The sequence below is a fragment of the Passer montanus genome, unplaced genomic scaffold (assembly GCF_014805655.1).
Source record: "Passer montanus isolate IOZ18808 unplaced genomic scaffold, ASM1480565v1 scaffold52, whole genome shotgun sequence".
NCBI lineage: Eukaryota > Metazoa > Chordata > Aves > Passeriformes > Passeridae > Passer > Passer montanus.
The window spans coordinates 4,344,817-4,361,185 of NW_024370152.1; the positions used below are offsets into that span (position 1 = coordinate 4,344,817).

The following is a 16,369-nucleotide window of genomic DNA, read 5'->3' on the forward strand; positions in this document are numbered from 1 at the left end:
AAAGATATTTGCCCTTTTTTATAAAAAAGGTGATTCTAAATTCTGAGTATTTCAAGCTCAGACTCTTGTAAACTTTGATGTGTTCTGTAATACCAAACAGATTGCTTTATGGGCTTTTTTGACTATCTCATAAAGTCAATTAAATATATATATATCTTATGGAGAAATAAGTATTCTAAAAAGTGACAAAATATAGATATAGATATAGATATACACAATTATTACTACTTGCTCTGAAAAGACTATTGTATCTTCAGGTAGCTAGCCATTTATGAATAAAATTTTCCTTTCTTTTTCTCAAAAACTGGATATTCAGTGCTTGTGTTTCTTGTGCAGTGCAGAAAGAAAGGTGAATTCACTTGGATAGGAGCCAGAGTGGGTGATTATCTCAGAGCATCATTATCTCAGAGATACAGAAAGATGTGAATCTCAGTGTAGTATCATCGATACTGACACTTAGTCTATGTGTAAATTGTCAATCACTTAGAGTCCCCTTGCTTTACTTTGTGCTTTTGGGAAATAAGCATGATGGTATCATCCCATCTCATGATACTTCAATATTTATAAATTATTTGGAGTTCTGTAGTAAAAAGGGTTAAAAAAAATATTACTAAGTTCTGTTCACAGTTGCCATACTGCAGCTTGTTTTAAAATTACAAATAAATAATTGTTTTTAAAATCACATAGAAAAAAAAGAGTAAAAGCAATAAAATAGGAACAGGAACGAAAACCTGAATTACAAACAATTAAGCCAAAATTTACATGATCTAAAGTAACTAAGGAGCCTTAAAATATTTTTTTAGAATGAACCTCAAAATCACAGCTAAGATCTTAAAATAACAAAAGCAGAACAATTGTTTTATATTGTGTTTATGCCAAGAATAACACATATGGTTTGAGCCAATGACTTGGACATGTAAGTGCCAGAATAATGTAAATAAAACTAAGAAATATAATATGCATGTGAGGTCTTAGTGATAGTTGCACCCTTTAGGTTTTTAGTTTAGTATCTATTCTTGAGCATATCTTGATGCACTCTGGAAAAGCTTATTTTTATAGTCTTGCCAAAACATGAATAATAGACCTGTCATCTTAATGTTGATTTGCTTTGGGATTCTGTTTGATATATTTATATCAAATTTATTCCATTTAAAAATATAAAGTACTGGCAACCTAACAAAGGTTTTCCAAATATGAAAGAGTTTTGCTGGAATTCATGTCAACCATTTCCCTAAGCTATGTTATTCATACAGTACATAGAATATTATAGCAAAACATAATACATAGATTAAATTGTATTGTCTTCTCGTAGCTTCTTGACAGAACAGTTTTTAATCTGTTCAAGCAAAATAAATACTAGTACTGGTTGTAGACTATGTTGGAAACCATAATGAAAGAGAAATTTAATTTACAGCATTTTTGCCTGCAGGAAATGCAGAAATATCTACCAGATAGATTTTCCTTTTGACATAGTTGAACCATGCCAAAGATCACTGAAGGCAAAGGAAGCATTTTCCTTCATTTCAATGACCTTTGGAAGCAAGCCAGAGTATAAAAACCATTATATAACAATATTAATTTCACAGCACAGGAAATTTCTGGACATTTTACTTGTATTTTTAAAAGAAATTATATTTGTTATCCATCTCCCAAATAAAATATAAATATTTATAATATGATATTTACTATAGGACAGTCATAGGTTTGGCAATATGTAACAGGAACAAAATATTTTATATAGAGTATTTATTCTCTGTTTCAAAATGATGTTATTAATAAAACAGATTAACACTTCTGTTCCAGCTTTTAAAAGTTCTACTTGACTAATTCTTAACACAAAATACAGGACCCAAGTTAAACACAAGTTCTGGCATTTTCACATTTCATTTTCCTTTGTGCCTGTTGAAATTAAGATTCACTAAGACAGAAGGAGAACTACACTGGGAAAAATTGCTTTGCACATTGTTGAGGTCCTAATTTATCCTGGGAAAATTTGTTTTTTCCCCCAAAGCATTCCATCAAACTGGCATCTACACTGTGTTTGTGGTGTGACGTACATTACCAAAAAAGTAACTGCTGATTATCACCACAGAAATTAAATAAAGAAAACATTCTTTAAAACATGGTTGGTTAAATTTTCCACTTTGTTTGAAAGAATTGCAATTATGGGTTATCTAAAGTGGACACCAAATAACAGAGCAGCTCAACAAATGGCTGCCCGCTCTGTCATAGAAATACTTCAGAATCAGTGAGTACATAAACATCACTTCTCAAAGAGGAAATGAAACCAGCAAATAGAGAGGGAGCAGTTCAGGCTGGACAGAGGCAGAGAATAGGGCCTGAGCTGCCCTACTGCTCTTAGGCTGCTCTGGAGAACTTCGGAAAACACAAATGCTTCGAAGTTCGTTAGGTTAAAATATTTATTACTTGGTTTGTAATAACAAGGTAATATAAAACACTGCAGAAAATACCTGTAAAATTGGCAAGAGTAATGATGAACTAAAGCTGAATTTTGACCTGCAGGAAATAGGTGCAGTGACGCTGACTTCAGGCGAAGTCTGTCTAATTGCACTGGGTCTGAATTAACCCATAAATCTTTGGCATTGCTTTCCATGGTAATAGTTTTTTTCCTCGTTATTATTAGGATCAGATTCACAGATTCATATGAAATATTTTGGTTTAAAATATATGGATCTAATTATTTCCTGCAGTAGTTGTGTTTTAATTGGTAAAACAGGAAGTTCTAACATGGATTTAATCCTGAGTTATTAAGTCCTAATGAGTAAACTTACTATCTGTTTTCATCCAAATATATTTGAATTTAATATCCATTACTATCCCAAAAAGAGGACTCTACCCAGCTGATTTTAAATCAGAAAAAGTAAAATAGTGATAAGGGTTTGAGCAAGATATAAGCTGACCAATGGCACAAGTATAATGTAGCCCTCTCATGTACTTGCATGTGAAGAGCAAAAAATATATTAGAGAGCCAGACAAACCACTATCCCTGTCTGTCATCTTACAGGACTTGAATTGGCCTCAACCTTTTAGACAGAGCTCTGCTTCTTTCATTTTTTGGGTATCAGGAGCATCTCTGAGCCAGATGAACGTACCTCTGTGCTGGCTTCATGCTGGAAGAGGCCCATCTTCTTTGCAATAAAGGTCTTTATACAGTCTATTTTTCCTCCCTTGTATAAGCTCATTCAGCCTGTCCCCATGATTACTGAACCAGAGACCCACAGAAATACAGAACATTCAGACTGGGAGGCACCTCAAAAGATCATCAAATCCAGCATTTCTGGGGAAAGAAGGCTTAGACAAGATGATCTAGTACTCTACACATCCTGAAGACCTCCAGCGATGAGGACCCTACCACATCTCTAGGCAGCTCATTTTCCAGGGAATGATTGTTCTGTCTGCAAAAAATGTCTTTATTCTGTTGAAATGAAACATTTCCTGGCTACTTTGATGTATTTCCCTTTGTCTTCTCCATGTAGCTCATTGTGATGAGTGTCTCCATTCTTTTTGTTGGTGCCTTTTAGGTATTGAAAGACTGTGTTGGTGCCCCCCTGTCTGTTCTCTTCTCCAGGGAGAAAGACTTAACTGCTTCAAGTCTTTCCTCATAGGACATCATGTTTAGCCCTTTGATGATATTGGTAGCCCTCTTTTGAACCCTCTCCTGTCTTTCTGTGTTATTTTTAAATTTTGCAGATCAGAAGTGGACATAATATTCCAAGTGTGGCCTGATAGGCACTGAGTAGGATGGGATTATGATATCTCTGTCTCTGCTAGGTAACACCCCTATGGATGCTGCCCAGTATCTCAGTGGTGCTCATGAGAATAAACTACATACAGATTAAGAAAAAGTGCTTAAATAAGTCTCTGAATAACAACCTATGAGTGAAGTGGCCATAGGAAATCCTTTTCTAACTTGTGGTAGAACTGATCATGCTTTTTCTTTCATGCTGCTAGAAATGCTTATGTGTGTAAAATATTGGCTTAAAGAGAAGTTTTAATCAATGGCTTCAGTTGACTATATGAGGAAGTAAATTCACTGGTTTAGTTTTCCCTGCCAGAATGTCATCATAGTATTTCTATTTTTTCAGCTATGAAATCTAACTGGAAAACATAACAAATTACGTTGTTGTGTTGTGACCTTACTGAAGGCATTAATATAGTTTTCCCCCTTTTATATAAGTTATTAGAAAACAGATATTGTTTGTGTACTGTCAGAATATTTTGAAGTCTGCTAAAGGTTTTAAAATTAAAAATAGGGACAACTAATATAAAATTACATAAAGAATAATTTATTATTTTATGACAAAAAAGGATGAAATAATTTTCCATATTGTGTGAAGATTTTATATACTTGTATTTATTTTATTTTCTATTTAGACTTATTCTATTGATTTTCTATTTAGTAACAAACTAAATTTGCACTTGCCTACATTGTATGTTCATATTATTCATTATAGCAGGATTTCTTTTGAAAGGCCAGATGGTAGAGAACAATGTAATACACAGGAAAATCCAGTTTTCCAGCAGTATCTGGCTCTTGCATTTATTATATTCTGATGTTTCTACTGCTCCCTTCTCCAGTATTACACTTAGCGATTATAGAGGAACTGATTTCCATTTCTTTACTGTTGTTGGATTTGTGTACAATAATCTGGTATTACTTAAACAGATGCAAAATAATCTGAGTGATAGCAAAGGTCTACATGTGGGCATCCATCAAAATTATTTGATATTTGTATCCAGCTGCCATAAAAATATAATGTCATTTGAATTCCTGATGCTTTGTGTCTAGAAGGTCTAAATTCACTGGAACAAACACATGAGCATGACAGCTGGGCACTGTTCTTACCTGTTTTTTAAGGTAATATAACAACGTCATTGTTTCAGTGGAATTACATTTTGTCAAGCTTTCAGTTTGTGATGTGTATCTGTTGCAGAACTCCTAACACCAAATTAAATTTATAAATAATAACATACAAAAGATTTGATTGTCAAGTTTTGACAGTATTCTTCATCAATTCTTTCTTTTTTTTGTCATCCCTAGAGATCACCAATGCAGCCTTGAAAAAAGCCCTTTGCTTTTAACAAACCACTAATTAGGACTTTAGTTTTCTCTTACAAAATAACTACAAAATGTTATTGCACAATATCCATACAGATGTTTCCTTGACCATATATTTTGACATGATGTAAAAAAATGGCTGTCTATAATCAGCTTATGGGTCCCCTCTGTATCACAGGTTACTTCTGCAATTGAGACATTATTTCTTTAAATGGAGTGTGAGACAAGCATCTTGAAAACTTATTATAATATAAGCTGTCCAAATCAGCCTAATTTTAAGATTTTGTTGAGTAACAAGTCAAATTAATATATAAAAGTAACTTTTCCAGTTGTAGTTCTTTTTGAGACAAATCTGTGATCATGTAAGAAGATTATGTGATTACATCACAATGATAGTCCAGTTTAGTTACAACTGGGATTATTCTTTAATGGAGCAAGGCTGTATTCTGCCGTTGGAACAGAGCAGCACTAGATGTATGTTAGGATGTTAGTATTTTAGCATGTCAGATTTAGAAAAAGTAAGATAGATAGACAGTTCAGAGTGTTTCAGATACAGTTAGGAGTGTAATAGTATCAATTCATGATTGACCTTCGAATCTGCATACCTACCTGCACACAAGCATGAAGTTAGCAATGAAACATAAATTGGAGTGTGATGATATGGTGTTCTTAGGACAGTGAATAGCATTTTTTTAATCTTGAAAGAAAACTGAAATTGTTTCCAAGGTTCTCTCTTAGAAAAGTACCTCTGAGCAGGCTTTTATCTTAACCCAAGTAAAGTTTGATCTTTTATGACCTTTTATCCTTTTAGGTTATTTCCTGACCTTCTTGGAACCAGTAAACAATATCACTGTAGTCCAGGGGCAAACAGCAATCCTCCACTGCAAGGTAGCAGGAAATCCATCTCCGAATGTCAGATGGCTAAAAAATGACGCTCCAGTGGTTCAGGAGCCAAGACGGATCATCATCAGAAAAACAGATTATGGTTCACGTCTAAGAATCCAGGATCTGGATACCACAGACACAGGATACTACCAGTGCGTGGCTTCAAATGGGATGAAGACAATAACTGCAACAGGAGTTTTGTTTGTCAGGCTTGGTGAGTTCCTGGCTTTTATGACTACTCAGACTGCTTTATAGACTAGGTATTAGTTTTAACCATAGCACAATGAGAAATGAATTTAATGTTTTAAGAAAAATTCTCAACACAAAAGAAAATAAAGTCAGCACCTGGGGCCTCTCTCCCAGCACAGAACTTCTCAGTTGAACTTGATACCCCTTCAGTGGTAATAAAAGAAAGTAAATACAGATGTAGAGGTCTGTAAATACACAGAAGAAAAAAAATTAAAGAAGTGCCAGTAAAAAGTACAAAAAGGTACCATTTCATTGCCTGGAGTTTTCACTCTATTGCTGACCTCAGTCTCTGAAAAAAAACAAAAACTGATGAGAAGAATGAGAAGTGGTTTTCTGTGTGATGTTCATAATTCTGGGCCCATCCTTGTGAATATTAGTTCTCCACTGCTATCTGGAGTGTGGCCTCAAATTCTGTCTTTTGACATGTAAAGGTACACCACACCTTTGAACAAGTGCTTATATTACATTTTGGAGACTCAATAGTCCAATCCAGAAGCCAAGCTTTTATTTAGCTTGCCTTTGGAGCAAAGGGAGAAAAAATTCTAGACATATTTTTCTAATTTTTTTTCCTTATTTTGTAATGTAAGTAATGGATTTCACAGTTTAGTTTGTAGTGGTTCAGTATTGAAGTGCTGAGTATTGACCCTTGCTTCTGCTGTGACAAAAGTTGCCACATCCTAAATTCTGATAGTAAGGCACAGTTGGAGCTTATTAAAAGGTAAGTGATGTGCTAAAATAACATCTTGTCTAACTACCTGTGCCTTTATGGTAGGAAATATTTTATGTAAAAAACTAAGTCCATTCAAGTTGCTGCTGGAGTAGACAGTAGATTCATGTGATTTTTATTTGTGGCTTTGAAAATAACAATATATAATTATGTTCAGGAATGCAGAGGGTTTTGTTTGGATCTTGAGATAAACCTTCCTTAAAGAGACAATTTCCTTTAGATTGCTATTGACTTTTTTTATGATGTTGTCCTTGAGCTAAACTTGTCAGCAGTACTTGTTTGTTTTATGTTTGCAGGTCCTACAAACAGCCCAAATCACAATCTTCAGTAAGTACTCTTTGAAAAATTACTTAATGTGCTCTGACTATTTTTGTTCTGTCAGAATTTAGTTCATAAACTCAGTAAACGCTGCCTGCAACCACAGTGTTTTTGCCAAAAGTATCTAATTTGACCAAAAACTCTCAGAATGGATGCAACTTTTTTAGACAGAGGCTGCATTGGGTTTTGGTTTGATTGACTATTCTTGAGCAACTTCTGCTTGCTTATTTCATGTTTTGAACAAGCAAATTACCACAAAGTCATGTTGGAACAGTAATTGTTTACAGGGCAAGTATGGGCTAGAAGAGTGGTTAAAAATGAATGCGTAAAATGTTTAGCTTGCTGTGGTTGCAAATTTACCCATGTTATATTATTAGAACTTGAAGAGCCAGGTAAAACAAGACTAGAATCCTGTCGTTGAGTAGCTAGGAAAAGCCTCTGTTTGTTAGTGTGATTTTGACTTGAGTGGTGGTTTGGTGATTCCTGCGAGAGACCTGGGTTCACTTGCTGATTCAGTTGTAAGGATGAAAAGAGAATCCTAGAATGGTCTGGATTGGAAGGGACCTTAAAATCACCCAATTCCAACACTTCTGCTATGGGCAGGGACTCCTTCCACTCTTGTCAGTTTGTTCCAAGTCCCATCCAGGCTGGCCTTGAACATTTCCAGGGTTGAAGTATCCACAGCTTCTCAGAGCAACCTGTTCAAGCTCTTCAGCACCCTCTGAGTAAAGAATTTGTTTTTAACATCAAATCTAAACCTGCCCTTTTCCAATTTAAAGCCATAGCCCCTAGACCTGCACTATCTCCCAGTATAAAAATCCCCCTCCTTCCTTTTTATGAGAATCTTTTAAGGCTGCAGTGAGATCACCCCAAAGCCTTTTCTTTCTCCAGGCTTAACAACCCCAGCTCTCTCAGCCTTTCTTCACAGAGAGCTTCTCCAGCCCTCTGATCATCTTCATGGCCTTCTCTGGACCCACTCTAAGAGGTCCACATCTTTTTTGTGCTGAGGATGACAGAGCTGGACCTAGGATTCCAGATGGGGTCTCATGAGGGCCATATGAAGTGGTAGAATCCCCTCCCTCACCCTGCTTTGGATGCAGCCTAGTATATAATTGTCCTTCAGGGCTGAGAGCTCACATTTTTGGGTCACTTCCAGCTTTTTACCCACAAGAACCCCTGAGTCCTTCTTCAAACGGCTGTTCTCAGTGACTTGATCTCCCAGTCTGTGTTCATGTCTGGGATTTCCCCAGCCTTGGTGCAGCATTTGGTACTTGATCTTGGCACTTCATGAGGTAGGTACAATTTGCCCTTAGTAAAGCCATGCTGGCTGCCTTGGGTCAGTTTGTTGTCTTTTATATGCTGTGGGATAACTTCTAGGAGGATCTGTTTCATGATTTTTCCAGGCACACAGGTGAGGCTCAACAGACTGTGGTTCCTCATATCTTGCTTTCTCCTCTTTTTAAAAATGGAAGTGATGCTTCCTTCTTTTCAGTCACCAGGGAGTTCGCCTGACTGCCTTGACTTTTCAAATATGATGAGATTGTTTTGGCAACAACATCAGCCAGTTCCCTCTGGATTCTGGAACATATTTCATCAGGTCCCATAGACTTGGGGCTTTTCAGTTTCAGCAAGTGATCCCAAATCTGGTCTTCACTTAGTGGAGGGATGTCACTCCCCCATACCCACACAGAGAATCAAGGACTTTAAAGGAAAGGGTGACTGCCAGTGAAGACTGAGGCAAAGAAGTCATTGAATAACTCATTTTTCTTCCTATCAGTTAACACCAGTTTGTCCTTCTTGCTTGTCATTCTCCTTGGCCTTTCTTTTCTGGCCTATGTCATACCAATAAGCCTGGGACCCACGTTTTACATTGATTCACTTCTGTTATAGGAAAAGTAATTAATTTTATTTCTTCTGGCTTCTCTAGTATCTTCCAAGTGCTTTTCCTGTACTGAGAATGAACTTGTTAATATTTCACAGATACCAACATAAATAGAACATTTCAAGCGATACAGTGAAAAAGAGACTTACTTCATGGCTTCCTCAAGTGGAAGTAAATTAGGGTTACCAAGACATCCTTCATCCTGGATTTTCCTAGGTTTTTAATACTTTGCTATGCAACCTTTGCTGGTTTGGAAAAGTAAGTTAAAATAAAGAAATAACTAGGAAAAAAAACCAACATTAAATCCTTACATTTGGCTTATGACACTTCACAGTGGGTCTTGTACTATTGGTATTGGAAGCAGTAGTGTGCCGTTGTTGTTCTGGACCTGCCATTAAAAGGTGAAGTGAAGAGTACACTGCTGGTAGATTATTTTCTTTATAATATCCACTAGATTGGAGAGAAACCTGAAACTTCAGAAAAACAAGGTCAGGTCAAAGGTCTAGTGAGAAGTCATGAGGGTCTTATCATATGAGGCCCAGGAGCTTTCAGGGATTAGAGATCTTTGCCTCATTGCATACTTAGTTCTGTTTCAGTTTTTTAAAAAATCAGTCCTTCAAATAAAATGCCGTGTTTTGGTGGTAGAATTATTTATTTTCAGAAACTGACCGTGATTTTTTAAAAATAGAATATTTTGTATAAAATCATGCAGGTCATTTTGTAAGCCATAAAAGAGGAACGGTGGAAAAAGGCAAAGGAGTACCTAAGTGCTTGGAAGGAGGTTTCATGGAACAAAGGTCTCTTCCCATTCACTGTCTGCACAGAGCAGCCTCACACTGATCCAAGCCAGAGCCATCGCTGCTGGTATTAGTGCTTCAAAAAAGACATGCTTCAGTGAAAACCTGAAACATAAAACCATTGTAACATGGTGTAAGATTATACCTATTGGATATTAAGGGATAAGGAACATTACCTGTGTAGATACCATCTAGTAAGGTATTTTTATGCTGTTCATGCTGTGGATTCTTAGAATTAATTGGCAATTAAAGATTGCCAGAGAGAAGATGTGTGTTATGCAGTTAGACTTGCCAGTGCAAAAAAGCATCTTGACCTTCAGGTAATGAAGTTGAGGCATTTTCATAAAAATCTAAATGTCAAAACTTTCCATCAAATACATAGTCTTAAATTTCTGTGGATTATTTGGAGACGTCTTTATTTTCTGTTGAGATCCACATGTCTAAAAATTTCTAAGGATTTTTTCTGTAGAAATTGAGAATTACAGTCTATCTTATTTATCAAAAGTCTTAAAATTGTCAAAAATATTACTTGATAATTCAGACTAATTTACAAAAGAAATAAAATCAAAACTTGGTCAAAAAAATAGTTTCTGATTAGCCTTTGCTGTTAAGAGGGCTGTGCTACTGAAGGGTTGTTTTATTTGAGTACAACCCTTTAGCAATCCTTTCTCTCACTGCAATATGCTTTTGCCTTTTGCATCATTAGTATTTTTAGTTTTGCCTCTCAAAACAGAGACATTCTATCTGTTCAGAAAGATAGAAGTGTCTGAATGTAAAATAAATGTTTAACAAATACAAGAGAATGTTTTTTTACCATGATTTAAAACGAAGCAATGGGCATTAATATCTTGGAGTCTAAGAGCAGAAGGGCAGAAACAGTTGTCTTTCCTTCTAGAAGTGTTGTTCTTAGAAGATAACATTATTCTAAAAGACTGCATGTTCTCTAGTCTACTATATTTTTCTTTTGAATTGATTGGTTAGATTAAATTTTTCCCATTGGGCAAATTACTGTTTTGAAGCAGTTTAACTATAGTAGTGCCATCAGTAGGGCTTGGGTTGGGAGATATCTAATATTTGAATATTCAGTTTGTTGGCTCTTAAGAGCTTCTGGAAAATCGGCTGAGGCCTCTGCAAAGTGAGGAAGGCACATAGAATGCAGGCAGAAAGAAATTCCCCTAAGCTCTGCCCTTGCCAAGTGTATGGGAAACATCTTTGTTGTCACTGCTGCACTTTTCCCCATGTGACCTTTCTGAAATCTGCTTAGGATGTCAGGAGCTGAGCCTTGTGCAGAAGAACTGGGTTTTTCAAGAAACTTTGAGAAGTCCCTGTTTTATTGAACTCTGACTGAGATCAGTTATGGGTTTGCAGCCTTTGATGGCTGTATTTTGAATGCTTAGGAAGAATAAATGAGAAGAAACACTGCCACTAAATACAAACAATCATTACTTTGTGGAGGAATTTTTGAGGTATTAATTATTCAGAATAAATTGGCATGTTCTTATGCCTGATTTTTAAGTAGTTTGGGACAACAGTAATTTTTTTAAGATTTAGTCTATTGAAGAAAATTGATGAGGCAATTGTAGTTAGGAAAAAAACAGTTCTTTCAAACAGTGGAGAACAGAATGTATAAAACCAGTAACATGGCTGTGTTAAAACTCCAGTGAGGAGGTTGGGTTCCTGAGCATTTATTCTTCATGGTCTGCATATCCAAAGCACACCTTTTCTGTGACCTCAAAGGGAAATTCCTGCATGATGTGAGGGGCACTTGTGTATCTTTATGATGGGAACAAACTAATTTTCATCATGTGATGAATCTTCATGTAATTACAAGATGGAAAAGAAAATATAAAGTTTTGGGAAAGAAGATAGAAAGCAGTGGATCATCAAAGCACTTCACCCTCAGGCCACTTCCCTGCCCCTTACTGGGGTCTTCAGGTAAAAGACAGTAGCTGAGAAGGAAAATAGTTTTGGCTAATACGTTTGCCAAAGCTCTTTGGCAAACCAAAGGTATCTAACATCACACTAAGAAAAAAATGCTTCCCTTACAGTCAAATAGTGACACCATTTGTGTCTTCTTACTTTCCTTACGTAGTGCGGCAAATTTCTTTGGTCACAACGCAGTTTAGCCACAGATAACATTGTTAATCTTGGAAATTATACAAGATTATCTTAAAATTCACATAAACAGATGTTTTTTTAAAACAATACAAGGTTGTTTCAACTCAGAAGTTACAGTGTTTATTCAGGGCCATAAGGACCAGGTGTTTGATGATGTGCTTCCTCTAGAATGACATGCACGCCTTTTGTTTCATCAAAATATTCATGTGGCTGAGACAGTCATATTTGAACTATGTATGTTTTTTTAAGATGCTTGTGGTAATATGTTGAAGGTACAGAATAAGCTCATACTTGTGTTTTCATTTCCTGTTTTAATCAAGGGGAAAAAAAGAATTTTGTGATTAAAACACAGGACTGTAATTTCAGAGGTCTGGATTTAATTTCTGACTGTACTCCTGTCTCTGTGTGTGATTGCAGCAAGTTGTTTAACCTTTGTCTGTCCATGTTTTGTGCATCAAATGAAGATGGTGGATCTTGGGAATTTTTTGCCTTCTTCTGCTATGGGATCAGATTATTTCAAAGTGTTTCGGGTACGTTCTTCTCCCCATAAAGCCTGGAATGTTGTCCTCTTTTATGAGTGAGGAACTGAGGCACATATTATCTTGGGCTGGTCTACATTAAACAGCATGTGTTTGTCTTGGCAGATTTCCTGACTCCCTGACAATCCAATTTGGGGATCTGGCTGAAACATGCTGCAATTCCCTCCTAGCCCCTGTGTGTCAGTTTCCCTTGTTTCTCTCAAGGCTGAGGGGGAGGCCATATTTCACCCTCCTGTGGGTTTGGGGCTCCTTTCAGGGGATTTTGATCCACAATCTCAGATCTGTTTTTGGTTTCATCATTTTAAATGTCCTTTGACAGTCCTTCAGGCCGAAACAGGAAATTTGGAGGAAGGATAGAACTAAAACCAAGGTTACACTAATCTTTTCTCTCTTATCTATTTTAGAGTGCAATTTTTCCATTTTTCCTCTAGTTATGTTGGATACAACCTAGAAAGGCTCAGAAGTTTATGACATCACAAATTACCATGTAACTAAAATTTATACTCTATTCTGCCCAGAGATGTAGGGTGTACTCAGAGGAAGATGACAGTCTATCTTGTAATAAACCCAATTTTTTAATCTTATTGTTACTCATGCATTTAAAAAAATACTTCCCCCCCTTCCCCCACCTCTTTTTAAACACCAGAACATGTGTAATTCAAGGCAGAGTTAAAGAGCAGTGGAAGTACTGTTTGGGGTTGTTTTGCACCATGCCAAATCACAGCTTCTTCCCACATGACATTGCTTCTTCAGCTTGAATCTCTCACTTAAATGCTTTCTAATCACAAGTAAATAAATTATGAACAATCTAATGCATTTTATACTATTTAGTGATAGAAGTAGAAATTCAGTGTGCTTACAAAGTTGATAAATTTTAAAAGCCAGATGTGTATTTAAACTAATATACATACCATCTTGGAGTAGACACAAGTAAGTGTCTGTGTTCCTGCGACTTGTTATCTGGGGAAACTATTACAAGTGGTAGGTTTTCTTCCTTTCTGTTAGAGGAGGGGAAGAACTGAAAAAAGACATTTACAGGGAATATGTAGGCAGAAAAAAATGAAAATAGTTTGCTTCAGTCTGTTATGCTCAATAACCCATGTTGCTCAGACCACCCCCCCCCAAAAAAAACAAAAAACCAAAAACAAAGGAAGCCAAGCATATGCACAGGTGATTAAAAATAAATCTTCATGAAAGTTTTACCTTCTCTTTGCTATTGTATAAATCAAATGCCTTTGTGTGAATTAGTGTGAAAAATTGTAATGCAGATGCACTGCTTTACTGAGAGAGACTGGTGTCAAAGACAAAAAAGCAACCCTACAGGACTTGACCTGTATTTGGGCAAGGTTTCAAAATGCCTTAGGAAGAAGTAGTATTTAGTTACATTTCTTACAGTTAAGCTAACTTAGGGTTAAATGTCAGAAGTACTTGCCCACTTGTTATTAGCAGTACTGTCAAGATACTTTTAAATGTGTTGGCTCAAGCATTGTACTGAATGTAATTCATTATATCTAGGGCTACAAGCGTGCACTACACCAAACAACACAAACACTTTCTTTCCGAAGGGTTCTTTTTCAAAAACTTAGACCTTTAGCTTGCATATGAGTATTTAAGGGAGTTGATATTTTCTGTGGGTGAGAATTCTCGGTATTCAGAGAGCCTTCTTCCTATTCTGCAAAGTAGTGGCTAGGTTTTTGATAGCCAAAAAAGCCTAGGCTGTCATATCAGGCGAGCTGTAAGGTGTGACTCATAAGCTGTGTGATACATGGCAAAGAGCCAGTTTACAGCTCTTTGTAAATATGTGACCCCAACACGCCCTCTTCCAGCAAATTCCAGATCAGCAGCAGGTGCTTAGGTTTTAGCAGCTCAGAAAAACAGTTTGTATTAAACTACCAAAGAAGTTGCAAGCAAAGTTAAACACTTGTTATTCCTTTTAAGGATATATGTAAATTGATATTCAAAGTAGTAATGGCCCTTGGGGTTTTGGCAAGTAGCTACTGCAGCTGTTGGACATCCCTGATATAACCAGCAATCCTTAGTGTGTTTAGATTTTACTTCTTCCCTCTATCCCTCCCCTATTCTCATTTGTTCAGTAGCTTAAATGGCTTTCAAAGTATTTATTGTATGTCTTACAAAAGGACAGTTATATGTCCCTGAGACTTCCTGTAGGCATTTGATGCCACATTGGGTTTAATTAGAGTTCCTTAGGATGCTGAATAGCCTCTAAGTGCATACAGGGAAAGGGTGAATGTTGTAGTTAGGCAGAAAGATAAAGGAACACTATTCCAGTGAAAAGTAGGTAATTTAACAAAATTACATAATGCTGGAACACCACACCATAAATCATCCTTTCAATTTTTATGGCTTTATGGTTAGAGTTTTCCCTACTTTTGTATTATTATGTTCTTTATTTCAGTTTGAAAGAGCCAAAAACCCTAGATGCAGCTAATCTATTGTACTTGAGGAAAAGTCAAACAGATGGTACGAGCCAATACTATTTGAACAATTATATTCAAAACTAAATAGCATTAACAGTGATGGACGGGATTGTTTTTTGAGAAGGTAGAAGTAAATTCAGTAAGAAAATCTGTTCTTTTGAATTGGTATTGCTTTGTTAAGTCTAAAGTCTGAAGTATTTGAGGTATTACTACTCTAAAAGTAGGGCTGCAATAAGCATGTGTCATCAACAGTTTCTCATTCTCCTCAAAAAGCTTAATCTTAACTAGTAGAGGAGTAAACATACAAAACAGAAAATAGTAGAATAAAATACAATACAATAAAATATAAGTGCAATACAGTACAATAAAATACAGTAGCTCCAGTTGTCTGATACCTACAATGACCATTTATTCCAACTTCCTGATCACTCTATTGACAAAAGTTAAAGCCCATTATTAAGACCATTGTTCAAATCCCTCCTTTTGAGGCACTAACAGGCACAGGGCATTGACCACCTCTTTAGGGAGCCTGTTTAAGCTTGACCACCCTCTTGGTAAGGAAATGTTTCCTGATGTCCATTCAGAACCTCCCCTGATACAGCTTTGAGCCATTCTCATCTGCACTGTAGCTGAAACCCAGGAAGAAGAGACCAGCACTTCCCCCTCCTCCCTTTCTCAGGAAGCCATAGAGAGCAGTGAGGTCACCTCTCCAAAACCAGCCAAATCCAAAATCCTTAGGCACTCTTCATGGTACATTGCTTCCAGCCCTCCTACCACTCTGTTTTCCTCCTCTGGACCATTCTGGGACCTTCCAAGCCTTCTCCAACCCTGCACTTCACACGGGACTCAGGGTGAGGCCGCAGCAGGGCTGAATGCAGCAGGATGATCCCAATCCCAGCTGGTGATGCTGTGTCTGATGCGCCCCGGGATGGGTTTGCCCTCCTGGCTGTCCGGGCACACACTGCTGGCTCACCCTGAGCTGCTCCAACCAGCACCCCCAGATCTGATTTGCAGGGCTGCGTCCCAGCCATAGAATCAGTTAAGTAGGAAAAGACACTTAAGTTCGTTGAGTCCAACCATAAAATGCTACATTACATAGAGACATACTCTCAGCTCAAATATCTGCTAAATTATGCAGGAATTTGACTCTTAGAGCTAAAGGCATGCTTGTAGGTGTGCCATGTTACGGAGCTGAAACTGTAGTCACTTTTCAGGTTGGAGGTGCTGTGGAGGTACCCATTTGTAGATAGCTGCAAAGTAGCATTTTTACACTGCGCTTGGTATTTAATGTAGAAAAGACAGCCTCAGTGTGTAATGAAGTTTAGGTGCATATTTT

General features: G+C 36.9%; 1 protein-coding gene across 2 annotated transcripts in view; it reads left to right on the forward strand.

The window, feature by feature from the left end:
* ROR2 (receptor tyrosine kinase like orphan receptor 2) overlaps nucleotides 1-16,369 on the forward strand; it is a 143,581-nt gene that overhangs the window by 102,302 nt on the left and 24,910 nt on the right. For both annotated transcript variants that reach the window (XM_039724168.1, XM_039724169.1), the window contains exons 3-4: nucleotides 5,892-6,179; nucleotides 7,238-7,268. In XM_039724168.1, the coding sequence (XP_039580102.1) occupies nucleotides 5,892-6,179; nucleotides 7,238-7,268 (319 nt within the window). The remainder of the gene's footprint in view (nucleotides 1-5,891; nucleotides 6,180-7,237; nucleotides 7,269-16,369) is intronic.